Source organism: Rhododendron vialii, chromosome 3a, assembly GCF_030253575.1.
Source record: "Rhododendron vialii isolate Sample 1 chromosome 3a, ASM3025357v1".
Taxonomy (NCBI): domain Eukaryota; kingdom Viridiplantae; phylum Streptophyta; class Magnoliopsida; order Ericales; family Ericaceae; genus Rhododendron; species Rhododendron vialii.
The window spans coordinates 10301424-10318200 of NC_080559.1; the positions used below are offsets into that span (position 1 = coordinate 10301424).

At 39.5% G+C, this 16777-nt stretch overlaps 1 protein-coding gene across 1 annotated transcript; it reads left to right on the plus strand.

The window, feature by feature from the left end:
• The first annotated feature begins 1695 nt into the window (after positions 1-1695).
• LOC131321101 (uncharacterized) lies at positions 1696-16003 on the plus strand. The gene is made up of 6 exons (XM_058352114.1): positions 1696-1963; positions 2691-2772; positions 14828-14894; positions 15014-15193; positions 15463-15523; positions 15631-16003. Exons 1-6 carry the CDS (start codon positions 1696-1698, stop codon positions 15792-15794), a joined length of 822 nt encoding a protein of 273 aa, XP_058208097.1. The 3' UTR covers positions 15795-16003.
• Positions 16004-16777: the final 774 nt, after the last annotated feature.

Here is a 16777-nt window from a genome sequence, read left to right on the forward strand (position 1 = left end):
TTTTAATTAATAGTGCACTAATGCTCATGGAGCACTGGATAATTTTCCTATACTAAATGCTCTCTAACTCTTTGCGCGCTGATGCGCTTGAGGAAGGCAGGGGCATGGTTGGAATAAAAAATGTAAATAATTATACGAGACTAAATTAGATCCGAACCTAATTTTTAGGGCCAACCTAAAAATTTCCCTATACAGGAGGTCTATGAATATAATAAGAAGTTAACACCACGCGCAACATTTTGCACAACAGTTTTTCAACACCATCAATTGTGGGTCTCACCGTGCATATATTATAGAAATCTGAACCGTTCATCTCGCAAAGTAGCAAATCTTCACAAAAAAATCAGCTTTATTGGACATGGATAGGTATATAAAAATTTGAAGCTTGATTTAAAAAATCGACGGTAGATAAGTTTAAAGTTAAACTATCCATAGCCGTCTATTTTATAAACTAAGATTTAATTTTTAATATATCTATCGATATCTGATAAATATGATTTTTTTTTTGTGTGAATGTATGACTATGCAGACCCTACAAGATGAACGGTTCAGATCACAGAAAAAAATACACGGCGGGATCCGCAATGGGTGGTGGAAACCCAATATGGAAAGAATTTTTTTGGCGGGGTTGAAGAGATGTAAAGATATTTTATTGTTTTAGTCGTGGGGCTCAACTAGAGTCATCTAAGATTGTTGTGTAACTTATCGTAATTGTGTCGTGATAGTATCGTTTCCCTAGTTGTTATAGGGCCGAGATGGTCCCGTATTTTGAGTTATAAATTCTGTTGTTCTTGGGTCACAAGTCTCTCAAGCCTCCGTTTACAACGTAAAAATACCAAAAACCGTCTGTTTCCCCTACCCAAATTTGTGTACACAACTCTTCAATTTAAAACTCTAGTATTTCAATGCGTGCATGATCATTGAATTTTGTCTCGATTCTCCAGATTCCCAATACTCTTTTTCAATGCGTGCTGATCTTAGTCCCCAAATTGTTACTACTACTGGATAAGCTCAAATAATTCAGACTCCAATCCCAATAAAACCGGTCAAGGACAGATCCAACTCACAGACGAAGCATACAAGCCAAAGAGCGTGACAATGGGTACAGACGACAAATGCATCATCCCCACAAAAATGATCCGAATCGTTCATTAATTTTAAAATAAACTTTGAGTGGGCTAGTGAAGAAATCAAGTCGACCGAGTAACTACAAATGCTTGATCTGATATTTCAATTATTTATCCAGAATTCAGAATCCTGAGCTGTGAAGTGAATTTTTTAGAAAACTAGGATAATTGCATCAAGTAGTTCTAGTTATCCGATTGAATTAATTTTTTTTAAATACTACCATTCAAACAATTATTTTAAAATTAATGAGCAGTTCGAATCATTTGTTCAAGACCGCAAAGTAGGCCCCACACACCAATCTATACACCATCAGAGCATTCGTCGTCGGTACCCACCGAATTATAGAAAACGAAACTGCCCAAGTATACCAAACGATTCATTTCTCAAACCTTAACCACATTTCAGCCAAATACAGTAATTAAAGTTGGGTTATTATTAGTCCAGAAGTCTAAAAGTTGACAACCTCTTCATTTCCTTTATAAACCATTTCAATTCAACTCTTTTTACAAGCTTCTCATCAACACAACTCTCCCTTTTGCTCCAAAAAATAACAATATAGCTGTCAATATGTCTGGAAAGCTCCCAAACTTGAAAGCCAAATCTGTAGTTCATTACCATAGCAGCGATGACGACGATAACGATGATGATGAGAAAGAAGAATCAGGAACCGATTTAGGTTTAGGGTTTTCGTTGGAGAAGCTAAACCTAGGTCCGAGAAAGAAACTCCTCGTTCTTGGTCTGGGTGGGGTCCTGGTGCACCGCCTGCACCGGCGCGATCAAAAGACTAACGCTGAATACTATCGTCGTCCCGATGGGATTGCTGGAAGTTTTCAAGGTGATCGAATTCTACTACGTTCATTTCCACTACTACACATACTCGGAATTATAATTTATAAACCAGATTAATCGTGGTAACTATGTCTCGTCACACTGTCGAACTTCGTGTTGTACTCTCTCCATTTCAATTTGTTTGTCCAATTGTCGAAATTCGTATCTTTTAAAAATATACTTATCTTACATTTTATAATGTTTTTTTTAATGATTTTAAAGATTTTGTATGATAAAACTAATTGAGATTTACCAAACAAGATCCATATTGCATATTAAAAATATTACGAATTGAAAATTATAGACAATTTTTTAAAAGATCAAACGCTCTTAAAAAGTAAAAAATGGGACAAACAAATCAGGACAGATGGAGTATGTAGACAGAAAGGGGGAATTCATGCTCTTAAAAAGAAAGCTAGTCAGTGGAAATTGCTAGAAACTAAACGAAAAAATTCGGAAGAACCTCATCTGCTCTCCTTGCCTACAGGCTACAGATACAGAATAAAACATTAAACCTTAATATTTTATAGAACAAGAGGGTGGGGGCCCACATTATGAGGGTCCAACTTGTTAGAGTATATATGGACTTTTTATTTTATTACTACTATTTTATTGAGCATACCTCTTTATTTATTTATTTTTCTCGATTAATTGTCAATTTATTTTTCCGGTACATTTTGCAATGTGACATTATAAAAATTCTCAACTCTCTCTTTCCCTTTGTAAATGTGCAGTGTTCAATAGGCCTTTCTGCAATGAGTTTCTGAAATTCTGTTTCGAAAGATTCGACGTGGGAATATGGTCTTCTGCAAGGGAGTAAGCCTAATTTGATATAGCTTCCATTTTTTCCTTCCCATTTGCAATTATTAATGTAACGTGTGTCCCTTTTGACCTGTACCCCTGCTCTTTAAATCCACAGATGGTACATGAATGAAGGTTTGAGCACTATCAATAGAGGATTGAAAGACAAGCTGCTATTTGTATGGGTATGCATTGTTTATATGTATCATATTTTGTAAAGAAGTTGTGCCTTCCAATTAACACATAGAACACAAGAAGATTTACGTGGTTCAGTTTAAAATTTACGTTGACGTATCTAAAAAACATCGGAATAATGTCATTATGTAAAAAGACATTGTATTGAGTCTTCACTATCACGTAACTCTACTTGAAAAGCCCTAGAAGTCCGAAAAACAAATCTTCCATTTACTTACCCAATTGCTCCATTTGTTTGTTCTTCTGAAAGAATTGGGATTGGAGTATGGAGACCACAAATGTTGTATTTTTGAACATACTTCGGACATGTAATACAGTACCTTATACCATGGACAGTGAAGTGTTATTTTTCGACCTCTCAGTATTAGTTCGACAAAAATATAGTATCATGTCACTAATATCTCGATTAATTCTGGGGACCTGAAGTTAAAGACCGGGCAAACCCTTCAGTGATTCCAAAGTTTGAAATGTTTGGCCTCCGTGAGATCCAAACAAAACACACTTATTTATTTTGTCGTACGACTCATACTCACTTGACCAAACCTCTCCGAGTTAACAAGTTCAGAAAAACGTACTCGGTTTGTCCCTTTTCAGGATCAGAAGAAATGCAGTGATTCGGGGTTCGAGAGCTTGGAGAGGAAAGACAAACCTATATTCCTTAAGGAGCTGAAGAAACTGTGGGAGGACCCTACTCTGCCATGGCATCGCGGGCAATACTCTTCGTCGAACACATTGTTGATCGACGATGATCCCTACAAGGCGCTGCTCAATCCCGTAAATCCTAAACTTCAACATGTCAATTTTGCGATATCAAATGACGTTAAAACCAATTCAAGAAATATACTGTAGTTCTTTGTTTTCCTATTATTGCAGCCTAACACAGCAGTTTTCCCTGAGTCATACAAATTTGACATGGAAAACGACGCGGTTTTAGGTGAGATTGACCGTAAATCAACTCTTTTTTTCAACTAAATATAATTTGTTTTACGCGTTATCGTATCAATAAGACGACTATGATGGTACTAGGTTCGAAAGGGGAGTTGCGGCTGTTCCTCGACGGCCTGGCTGAAGCTGCTGATGTTCCTTCCTACGTAAAAGAGCACCGAATCGGACAGCCTGCAATAACCGAGTCTGATCCCAATTGGGATTACTATTCGAAGATTGTTCGTCGCTTTCGTTAGGAGGTGGTGATGAAAAGAAGACATGCTTAGTTTATTTTTATTTTTTTATCAATGGAGAATTTTTATGTAAACTAGTTTTAGTTTTTACTTATGAAATTTGGGTACACATGTTTTCTGGAGTGCCCTGAACTGAGAGAAATGCCACAGTGGTTTTATGTTACTATATGTCTTAGAATTGACTCTTGGATGTTCCATCACTTCCAAGTAATCTTTGAAGATCAGTACTATAATTATGTTTTCAATTAAAGGTTGGGTTTGACAGAAGATCAAGATGTATGAAAATGATAAGGATGCCTCCCTAAAAAAAAAAAAACATGCTTTCCCCCTTGTTGGTTGTCTGGCTGCTGCCAACATTGAGAGTTTAGATTGTTGTGTGCTTGTGAATAAGGGTCTTCCACCACTTACTTAGTTAGCAATTGCCTAAGTAAATTGGTGTGCGAAGCTACTCTAATATCCTTCCTCTAAAAAATGATAAGGATGCCAGAAAAGATGTATATGGTCAAGATTCACGGAGATTTTAGGAGCGGAGCTCAGATTTTTTGTAACGGTCCAAGTTTTTGAGTAACAATTTATTTGCAAATATATTTTTTTTGCTTGTTAGTTATACGATTTTTTTTTTATGCTGTCACACAAAATTTTATTCCGTAATTGATTGTGTGCGCGCGTGCCCGGCGAATAATTTTCCTTGTGTGTGTACTTTGGTTGCACTAGATAATCTTTCCTAACCAAAAACTACTTTGTCCCAGCCACATTGTTTCCTCATACGTGGCCTTTTTCCACCCATTTGTTCCACCGAATTACCCATCCAATTTCCCTAACAATCCTAAACTAACTGAAGCAAACATAATACCCTTTTAAACATCTTCCATCTAACTTCCCCATGTTTAACCATTTTTGTCACCTCCTTTTCTCTAACCAATAAGAAGCCGACAACCACCCAAGAAGCCTTCCTTTGACTCGCAAACTAAAGTATTCAACCTGCGACCCAAGAGATATATACTCCTCCCTATGTTACTCTTCTTTCTTTCGTTTCTTCTTTTTATCAACACCAGCCCACACACACTGTGCGGCAGAGGAGTGAGAGAGAGAGAGAGGGAGAGAGCGTGAGAGGTGAGAGGCGGAGCCGGGTCACCTCCAACCGTCCATCACCGATCGATCAGCTCCCACCACCATCTGCCGCCATCACCTCCACCGGGCCACCACTCCTCCATTCTCCACCCTCCAGCCGCCGCTCATCTTTCTCACCAACCGGAGCAGCCACCACCTGACCACCTTCTCCTCCTTCCATCCCGGGTCACCACAGCCGTAGCACCGTCAGCACCGAGTTCTGCTGCCGCTCCGAACCGCCGCCAAAATCTCTCCAAACCCCGTTTCGCCGGACGAAAGGTAGTTAAAACTTACCTCCCTATGTATATAGTGTGATAAATGTGTTCAGTGTTGGAGATTTGACAAGTGATATATGATTAAGCTATTCAAACTTAATAAAGAAGTTGACCGGGCTGAGCATGATAAAGGAAATTATTAGTTCAAACCTATTAGTATTATTTTGGTTATAGTGATTACGTGGTAGCTCCTGATTAAAATGGGAAATTTGGGTATCGATCTTTATGAAGCATAATTTATTCGAAAGATTGTATCCGACTAAGCGGAAAACATGAAGTTGGATAAACTTCGTAAAATCATGTCGTTTACGTAGTAACATACCAAACAGCTATCTATGCCGCAAAAAGGATGTATAGAGTTTTGTTGAGTAAGCTGTAGTATTACCTAGTGTCATTTTATGTGCTATGCATGTTCTTAACTGGACCTAGTTAACGTGATGAAACAGATACCCTAGGTTCGGTGGCTATTGCTATGTGTGCCTATTGAAAGTGTCCGAGGGCAGGCATAGGTAACCACTAAGAGAAGGAACAAAATATTTTATCGGCTATTCATTGTTTTATTTTCTGTTATCCCGATTAATGGTATCGTTAGCTTAAGATTGTTGGTATTATGTTAGATACTATGATCAAGTGATTGCTTGTGAATATATGATACGTGAACGTGGCTATTAATCCTTGTGAAGCATAATTTATTTTGTCGTTTTGCTTAATTCCTGTCAACTGTGGACATGCATGATTTCGAAAATCTAGAATGGACATTAGAACCCGAGGTGGAATGCGATTAGAGGATCACGTAGACGCTGATAAGTAGAGGATAAATCGAAAAGTGATTGAGTTATGATTTTAAGATGGATGCTAACAGGGGCCTAGTCTTGTGTTAAGATTGGTGCTAACAGGAGTCCAATCTTGTGCTAAGATAGGTGCTAACAGGGGCCCAGTCTTGTGTTAATGGGTGCTAATTAATAGGGGCCCAGGTTGTTTGAGAAACGTAACCCTAGGTAGGGCACAGTGGTGATTGGCTGCAAGAACAGATTTGGTTTCTTCCTTGCGTGGTTGCGTCGACTGTAGATCCGAGTAAATAATTTGGTAGATATCAGTGAGACACAGCAATGAGTAGTTTGAGTTACACTGGGTTGCCTTACGCTTGAGGTTGAGGGTAGGATGGATCTCGTGGTGGAGATCCTAGACTTTCATATAAGTGAAGGATAGTAACGAAATCAAGCGCCGTTATCTGTATTGCACTCTTTTTCTTGTTGTGTGTAAGTTATAGATTTTGGGTGAGTTTTGGCTACTGAGCGTCATCGCTCACGGTACTATGTTGCCCTGGTAACTTGAACGCCAGGTATATATTGAAGATAGAGCAAAAGGGCCATACGCGAAGAAGGTTTTGACGCCGACCAAAGAAGATATTATCGAACTCTGGTTACACTCTTAGTTGCTCTGTAACTTAAAACTAATTATTTTAATATTGTACTGTAAGAGAATTTGGCAAAATACTTTAAGGTCGATACATTGTGATTTGATTGGAATTGACAAGACTTTAGAAATTTTAAATGCTTCAAAATGAAAAACTAATTAGAAATCTCTTTTCAATTTTTTTAATGTCTTCGAATTTTCAGAGTGTTACACCTCCACCACTTACCTAGTTAGCAATTGCCTAGGTAAATTGGTGTGTGGAATTATTCTTCTATCCTTCCTCAAAAAAATGATAAGGATGCCAGAAAAGATGTATGGTCATGATTCATGGAGATTTCAGAAGCAGAGCTAAGATTTTTAGTTATTGATAAATGAAATTATACTACCAACTCTCGATATGAATAGAACACTTGGGATCTCTATGCATTTGAACCAAATCGGAACAATTTACAATTTTTAATCCTCCTGTGGTAACTATATTACAATTTTATAAGCCTGATCAAATCGATACTCCCAACCAAATCAAATCTGAGTTCTTATAAATTTATTACAATTATATAAGCACTCCTCGTAAGCTTGGCTTCTTATTCTTCTCCGGACATTCATGACTGGGCATAAATCCACCAAGAGGTCTGTCTATTCCTAACATTAGTTTCATCAACCTCTTCTTTAACTTCGATTTTATAAGGGGTTTTGTTTGTTTGAATGTAAAAATATTTTACAAAATTTCCGGTGTTTTGGTGTTGAAATTGCCAAAATATGATTTTTTGGGAAAAATCTTTTACACCCTCGGCGATAAAATGATTTACCTCAAAAAACCATTAAGTTGTTTTCCAATTTTCGTCTAGGCATGGTCCTTCCATTCCACGACCACTTCTCATTCCTCTTTTTTTTTGAACCAGATTCTCATTTCCCTCATTCCCCGTTAATAATCTCTATCTCTCTTCCCTTCATGCACACGCCAATTTCGTGAATATATGTAAAACTTATTTTTCATGTAAAATATTTTACAACCAACCAAACAAAGCCTAGATCCAAAATGAGAGAGAGGAGGGGAGAGAGAGCTTAATTGATTAAAATATTTCTAAACCAGTCGTCTATCATTATTTTGAAAAATATTTTTCATGAATCAACCAAATCTTGAAAAATACATGTTTAAAATTTGTTATTTAAAAAATATTTTATATTATAAAATAATTTACATCGAAACAAACGAAACCTAGGGTCAATACCCCAGCCGACTTTTGGAACCTGGAAATGTTGGTCTTCCATCCCACGTGTATTGGTTGTTGTCTCATTCATTCCTTGATGCTTTAGTATCACTAAGGGTCCTACATTCAATTGTCACATAGTAGGGTCAGCTTGTTGTGCTTTCCACGTCAGTCCCTTTGTTCCTCTGTATTGCCAAGTCACGCTTACTCGGCATATTGAGATTAGTTCTCTTTTCTTTGATGGCATCCTTGTCATTGATTCTACCGTCCACGTCATCTTCTTGATCGGCGTACATTGTTAATCCCCCTATGGTACTCCTATTCTGGAAACGTGACGCGCACGTGTTCAGGCTATTCTACACTGTTCAAGAGAACCCTCCTATAAAATATAACACGAAATTTGGATATGTTATCGATCAAAGTTTTAGATGACGTTGACGCTTGAACACTTGCCCGCACCCGCTACACCTACAAGGCTACAAGGCATGTAACATAGCAAGCCACAATAATAAAATACCCCACCAATTTCCTAGGAAGAACCTCCCCAAACGAAGCATCAAACCAACCGGTCCATTTCCCACTCATGAATCACAATCAATAGAATTAATTAGTTCAATGCAGGCAGACAACCAGTTTAATGCAGAATTCCAAAGGTTGGCAATCTCTGCACCCAACTTTTTGGTTATAAGCACATTTGTTGTGGCCCAGGTTTGTCCATACACTCACACATACACACCAAACACAGATTTCAAAGGAAAAACTCTATTTTATATATATACTCACAACGTATACAAAACTTGAAATAACCTCACCGAGGAAAGCCACAATCGGTTCCCTCTCTCAGGACCTTACCCTCTCAGACTCTCATTAGCTCAACCTACACCTCAACCTCTCAAATACAACATATATTTATAGGGAGAAATCAGGGGAACATTCCAATAGCATTCAATGCTCTTCCCATGCGTGAGATATCAGAAGATCTCCAATAGCTGCCAAGTCTATCCAATCCTTGACTTTGGCCAGCTATCACCATCACCCACTTGGGTGAATTCCAACAATCACCCCTTCACCCAATGTGGGGTAATCGTCAAATTCGTTCAGTTTCTCTAGCAAGCGCCTTTGTCACTCCAAATCTAGCTTCCAGCACCCTTACATTGGAGTACCCATTCCCGACTGAATGGCTCCTTGCTTAACTAAATCTTCTGAGGCTAAACTCGCAGCTCTGTTCGGCTGCAATACCGCCACTCTAGCATATTCCGTGTATTGGAGCACCAACACAGCTTCCCTTTGCTCACACCAGAGGCTCCATTCACCAAATGGTCTCACACACCACCAAGGTAGAGGTTGACTTCTTTCTCTGTTGACACATTGCATCCACCACAGAGCTACGCCATACCTCTAAACCAAGATACATAACTCGCGAATCCGGGACGTCTTTGATCACCTGCTAGATCTCTGTGGCCCATACCGACATAGCTGCCGATATGCCGCACCCCCTGACCGAAGTGCCCGCATCCAAAACCAGATGCTCCTGGTCCGTCATCCACGAGAACAATGTCCGCATCCCTCAGAAACAATGTCTGCATTCAGCCTGTGCACCTGGCTGATCTCCAGCAGAACCCCACGGAGCTCAACTAACTCAACATCCCTGCTTGTCTCTTCGGAATGCCTCCACATCTAAACTCGGATGACCCACTTGCCGTCAACCATTATGAATTCCTAAGAAAGAATAGTGAGGACTCGACCTCCTTAAAAACCATTCTCCTTCAACCCTTAGGTTATTTTGCTAGAATTCAAAATGTTTGCAAGTATTCCGCAACAGAGTCCATTTAAATTGTGCTCCTCTGCTGCTTGAGTGCCCGCATCACTCCTCTAGATGCCAATAACCACGTCCGACAAACCAAAAATGTTTGTGCCCCAGTCACAGGACGCAAAACCGTGACTCCATCTCTCCACCTCATGTGACCGCATATCCTGGAGAGGATCCAGTCACAAAATCCACAAAGGATGAGATCCAGTGAAGCTTCAACTCATATCCATCTCAATCCTTAGTCTGAAGCACCAATGAACAATCCCGCAAGCTGTTGTTGTCGTCGTTGCTGGCCAGCATTCCGCACGCCACCAGATTTGTTTCCAAGCACACACATCAGTACGTCTCAGGTCGCGACTCCTCGTACTCCCAAGCCTATTCCGTGTGCGTCCGCAACTGTTGTTTCCTCCGTTCATTGTCAACATCCACCCGCACTACTTGACTGTGCCCGACATCAACTCCATCTGCCGTTGCACTCCCACAAGCCTGTATAGGTTGCCCCTCATCTATTAGACCGGAAATCGCCATCCGATCAGCTCCTCCTGCAGCCGGAATCAAAAACTGTTGTTTCCTCCGTTCATTGTCAACATCCACCCGCACTACTTGACTGTGCCTGACATCAACTCCATCTGCCGTTGCACTCCCACAAGCCTGTATAGGTTGCCCCTCATCCCTTAGACCAGAAATCGCCATCTGATCAGCTCCTCCTGCAGCCCGAATCAAAAACTGCATGTCCGGATGATAGGTCTTTCCGGATTGATCCAGACTAGAGGTGGCAATCCCAACCCATATTTTTTAACCCGCCCAAATCCGTCCACTTATAACCCAATCTGCCCATATTATATAATGGGTTCATGTGGGTTGAACCCAATCTACCCATATTTATATGGGTTTAGGTGGGTTAAAAATAGGTTGAAAACGGGTTCAATATGAACTCAAACTAAAGACCCAGAGCCCGTAATACAAGCGTAACGAAAAGTTCTTTAACTATGGAAAATGGGAAATCTAGATTTTGGCTTTTCTACTTCTTCAGTCGAGTGAGGAGGAGACAACGAATTATCATACACATACACAACGCCATTTAATTACCTCCTAATTATGAAGGCCTGATGAATAACTTCTTTTTTGTGAAAAAAAAAGAATAATTCAAAATCAATAAAACTTTTTGGCGCACACTAAATAATATTTAGTAAATATACATCGCGTTGTGTGATAACTACCTTGGAGTTCCACACAATTGATTGACCCGCCCATTTGCCGCTTCTAGAAGATACGATGTAAAAATTATACCCTGATCTCGTAAGAATTACCCTGATCTTGTAAGAATTGAGAGAAAACAACCAAGAAAACTTTTTTTTTTTTTGTCTTCATTTAAATTTTTTCATATTTGTTAGTTTTGCGTAAACTTTTGTGACTTATTGATTCGTATTGATGAGAAAAACTAAAAAAGTAAAATACTTTGGACACATAGGAAAATTAGGTTAACGCCCTCCAGCTAAGTGTCGTCTATTACTTAAAGACGGTGGGGGACGACACATAGGAAAATTAGGTTACTTAGGAAAGCTAATTTTGGTTTGTGCCAAGTAAAATAGGTCGGGTTAGGTATATGGTGCAATCTTAGTCATCTATTTGCGCAATCAATGGCTGAAATTCGTTTTCAATTATAACTGGTCATAATTGATTTTCAATCCGGACTATCCAAAAATACTTTAAACATGTGCGATTGGTCTCAGTAAAACTTTCTTTACGGAATAGTCCGCAAATAAGATTTTCGAATTTGTTAATTTTGCTTCAAATTTTTGTAATTTATTGATTCGTCTCGTCGAGAGGAATCGAAAAAGTAAATTTTTTTTATCGAAACTCATAATTTTTTGAAAAAAGAAAAGAAGTAAAAAAAGATATCACGGATAAGGAATCGTGTCGAGGGGAAAAAAAAAAGGAGAGGAAAACGGGTCAGGTCGAACGGGTTTGGGTTTGACTTGACCCATATTCGACCTGACCCATTTCAACCCATTTACTATTTGACCCACGACCCATTTGAACCCGTTCAAACCCGGTCATTTGCCACCTTTAATCCAGACTGCCTCTGATCACCGTCAATCATCTCCGCAATATGTCACCCTAGTAGCGCCAGTGTCACTACCAATGTCAGACATTCCAACATCCCACACACTGGGATATACTGCCGAACCGAGTGTCCCCTTGCTCGATTAACTTTTTCGTGACTGATAGCCCCGATCATCCAACGATCACTATAAGTTTGCACCATCAATCGTCCTTGGTGGGTAGCTCCTCCAACATTGTCCACCTCTTCCTGCACTCCTGTCATCTCTTTCGGGTCTCCTCCTGCCATTGGTCCATCCTTGTTCCATTCCTGGCTTTTCTCAGTAGCCCTCGATCTCCGTTGGTTAACCGATCTATCGCTCGTTAAAGGTCTGTCATTAACCAGTCGAGCTCTCCAGCACCCCCAAACCGAGATACATGCTCGAAAGAATGTGTCATTGCTCACTGCGGCAGATCACGACCCCATGGGTAGTCCGGAACAGATCACTTTGCTGTAACCAGCCTCTTCACAACCCGATCAACCTCCAAACGCCTGATTCCTGCTCCTCTAAGCAATCACACCAGCTTAGGAGGCTCCACGTGAAAAATGGAGTGCAGAGTTGGATCAGGAACGGTCCAAAAACATGTCCAGGGGTTGAACTGCAACTTTTTGCAACTCCAGAGACTCAAACATAAATCTGTGAAACTCCAGGGACCTCCAGTGCAATTTCAGCCGAGTATTAGAATAGTACTATTCACCCGTATAGCACTATTCACCAATACGACACTATTCCCGCGTACGGTACTATTCACCTGTACTGTTGCACATACCCTCCACAGGTGCCTGCCACACCGGATAAATTCTCTTTCCAACTTTAATAATTCATCTTTCTTCCGCACCTGCTCTGCCGACATTCCAGTCCTGCGGAAAGAATGCAGAGCACGCCAGGCTCTGCTCCGGTAACCCACGTGTGCACCTCGGTTGTCTGTTCTCCGCACCGTTCGCACCGTTGAACTCCTATCGACAAGAGCTTCGCATTGGTGTGATCAAAATTTGGATTCGACCAACTTTCCTTTTGGGCAAATTTCGACAGAGCACTTCAATTTCTGCTCTTCTGAGCTCTGATACCAATTGTTGTGCCCCAGGTTTGCCCATAAACTCACACACACCCACACCAAACACACAGATTTCAAAGGAGAAACTTCATTTGATATATATACTCACAACATATACAAAACTTGAAAAAATCTCACCGGGGAAAGCCACAATCGGCTCCCCCTCTCAGGACCTCACCCTCTCAAACTCTCATTAGCTCAACCCACACCTCAACCTCTCAAATACAATATGTATTTATAGGGAGAAATCAGAGGAACACTCCAAGAGCATTCAATGCTCTGCCAATGCGTGAGATATCAGAAGATCTCCAATAGCTACCAAGTCCATCCAATCCTTGACTTTGGCCAGCTATCACCATCACCCACATGGGTGAATTCCAACAACACGAACCATTTCTGAACTGTTGGTCTGATAATAATACCCATGCGCTACAGGATTCCCGGTTCCTACTAAAAAACTATGGCTGCGGGAAACCCGACAAGTCTGAAGCTGAAAGCTGCTGCTGTTCATGAAAATAGCAGAAACAGGGATGTAGAAGAAGCTGGAAATGATGATTTTGTCCTTCCACTCGAGAAGCTGAAACTTGTTTCGAGAAAGAAACTTATTGTTCTGGACCTAAATGGGTTGCTGGTTCATCGGGTGTTTCGTTTTGATCGCAATATCAACGTTCAAGATTATCCTCCTCCTGATGTGATCTCTGGACCCTATCTAGGTGAACGTTTTTCTCTCTTTTTTGAGGGTTTTTTTCTGTGTACTTTGTTAATTGTTACTGCCTTCTTTTATCTTTGTATTTAATTCTCCCTCTCTCTCTCTCTCTCTCTCTCTCTCAATAATATGTTACAGTGTTCACTAGGCCTTTCTGTAGCGAATTTCTGGAATTCTGTTTTGAAAGATTTGAAGTGGGAATATGGTCTTCTGGAAGGGAGTAAGTATTCTCAAAACATGAAATTACATGCTTCTATCTGGTCCTAAAGATGGATTATAGCGTTCATTTTGCCAGTTGTAGGATATACGGGTCTATCAAATAAATTTCATGTAAAAAAAAACAATGGTGTACAGTGGACCCGGTGACGGAGCCAGAATCTTCATCCAGGAGGTCTGAACAGAGCGAGATATATTTCAATCAACATTTCCATTGTTTTATATTCTTTCTTTCCTTGTATTATATAAATGCTATAAAATCATCCTGTTCTGTTGATTTTAGGAGTATAAAATCAACATTCCCATTGATTTTAAACAGGAGAATTTTTTAAGAAACAAGGTAGAATTAGTTGATTCAAGGATCAAATTTCCATTTTATTCATAATCAATTTTATTATATGTAAATTTTAAAAATTCAGGGGTGATTAATTCCCGCCAACCCCAGCTAGTCCGTCCCGGTCACAAGCATTTTTGGATCTCACTTGTGTTGCGATAACGCAAAGCAAATATGATACCAAGAATACACCCTTCTTATTCAAAACACATTCCGACCAGTGTCCAATCAACCCATGTCTGTGTTGATGGTGTTCTCGACGGATCCTATAAAATGGACAAATTTGAATCATCGATGCTACCCTATAGCGGGCTAACTATACAGTCTAGTTCCTTTCGGAACCAGACAGAACCTTGTCCTTAAATAGTACTCCATCTTTTAATTTTGTTGTTGGTTTGCTTATGTCCTGATTTCTTTCTAACGCGTTTTTTACGTTTCCCTTTGCCCGGTCGATCAATAGAAGGAGCATAGACACTATTTTGAGCACTATAAAAACAGGGCTCAAAGACAAGCTGCTATTTGTATGGGTATGTTTAATTCATTTGGAAGGGTTCAGAATCTAAACTTATTCAACAACAAAAAAAACTAATTAAGCTAATCCCATAACTGGTTTAGTTTCTAAACTACGATTTTCATTTTTTTCTAGGACAAAGAGAGGTGCACTGATTCAGGGTTCAAGAGCTTGGAGAGGAAAGACAAACCCATATTCCTAAAGGAGCTGAAGAAACTGTGGGAGGACCCCGCTCTGCCATGGCGTCGCGGGCAATACTCTTCATCGAACACATTGTTGATTGATGATGCTCCCTACAAGGCCCTGCTCAATCCTGTAATCTTGTTACTGCTTCATGCCCGTATTTCATTTTTCGTTTTTTTAACAACTTTTTTTTTTTTTTTTATCAAGTTTTTTTTAACAACTTAAGTGTCCCAACAACCTACGTTTATGCCCGTATTTCTAACTTCAAATAAAGTCTGATATATGCTAAGCCTTTGGCTTTTGTTTTTCCATTTTTTTTTTTCGAATTTCTGCGGACTAATACATCAAATGACGTTAAACCAATTCAAGAAATATTGTACTTTGTTTTCCTATTGTTGCAGCCTAACACAGCAATTTTCCCTGAGTCATACAAATTTGACATGGAAAACGATGCGGTTTTAGGTGAGATTGCCCGTAAAACAACTCTTTTTTTTTTCAACTGAATATATTTATTTTAGGTGTTATCGTATCAACAAGACGACTATGATCCTTCTAAATTTTGGTACTAGGTTCGAACGGGGAGTTGCGGCTGTTCCTCGATGGCCTAGCTGAAGCTGCTGATGTTCCTTCCTATGTAAAAGAGCACCCAATCGGACAGGCAACAATAACCGAGTCTGATCCTAATTGGGATTACTATTCGAAGATTGTTCGTCGTTTCGTTAGGAGGTGGTGATGAAAAGAAGACATGCTTAGTTTTTTTATTTATTTATTAAGGGAGGTTTTTATGTTTACTGGTTTTGTTTTTATGAATTTGGATACACTACACATGCTTTCTGTAGTGCCCTGAACTGGGAGAAGGCCACAGTAGCTTTATGTTGTGTCTCAGAAGTGACTATTAGATGTTCCAAGTACTAATGTACTATATGCATGTTTTGAGAGAAATTTTTTTGGTGTCGGGTGGGTATATCCCATGTGGTATCCGATCGGCACATTCGAACCGTCAAATATATTTTTGAACGGCTCGGATTCATAATTTGAGAACGATGCGTGATAGTCACATTTGTTATACTACCAACTCTCTATGAATAGAACACTTTGGAGTTTTGCCTTTTGTTTTCCTTTTTTTTTGCTTACACCAATTTTCCCCTAATCCCACAATGTTGTTACGTTGACAACGGGAACGACACCACTCTGGTTAAGCAAATCGTGTTCAGAGATTGTTCGAACAAAAATGCCAAGTGCACAATCATTCGAACACAACACCAAATACAATCTTTTACATACACGTGGGTCCCACATGTTAAATGTGTGTGGGACCCACGTATATGAGGGGTTGTGCACTTAGCATCTCTCTCATTTGAAACCTTTCAGGCGGGATTTGGGGTTCCCTCCTCCGGTTGTGGGTTTCTCTATAATCTACTCTCTCTGTCCCAATTTGTTGCACCTATTTTGACTTTCACGTAATTTAAAAAAAGATTATAGTTACATTAACTTTGTATCAATTTTATCATTTTATACCTTTATAACTTATGACTTTTTGTCCACTTTCCTTGTTATGTCATTGAGAGAATAGAGACAAATCTAATTTGGTCCATTTTCTTTTCAAATCAAGTTCAAAATTTGAATTTGGGAGGGAGAAATGAGGGGTAAAATGGTAATATGAACATCTAAAATTATAAAATTTTGAAACAAACACATCATTTTGGAACTTTTCAA

What these genes read in the sequence shown, in the direction of transcription:
- LOC131321101 (XM_058352114.1), top strand. Translation starts at nt 1,696, where the DNA reads ATGTCTGGAAAGCTCCCAAACTTGAAAGCCAAATCTGTAGTTCATTAC. An exon ending in ACAAGCTGCTATTTGTATGG is followed by an intron (nt 14,895 to 15,013) that starts GTATGTTTAATT and finishes ATTTTTTTCTAG; the next exon opens with GACAAAGAGAGGTGCACTGA. An exon ending in GGAAAACGATGCGGTTTTAG is followed by an intron (nt 15,524 to 15,630) that starts GTGAGATTGCCC and finishes TTTTGGTACTAG; the next exon opens with GTTCGAACGGGGAGTTGCGG.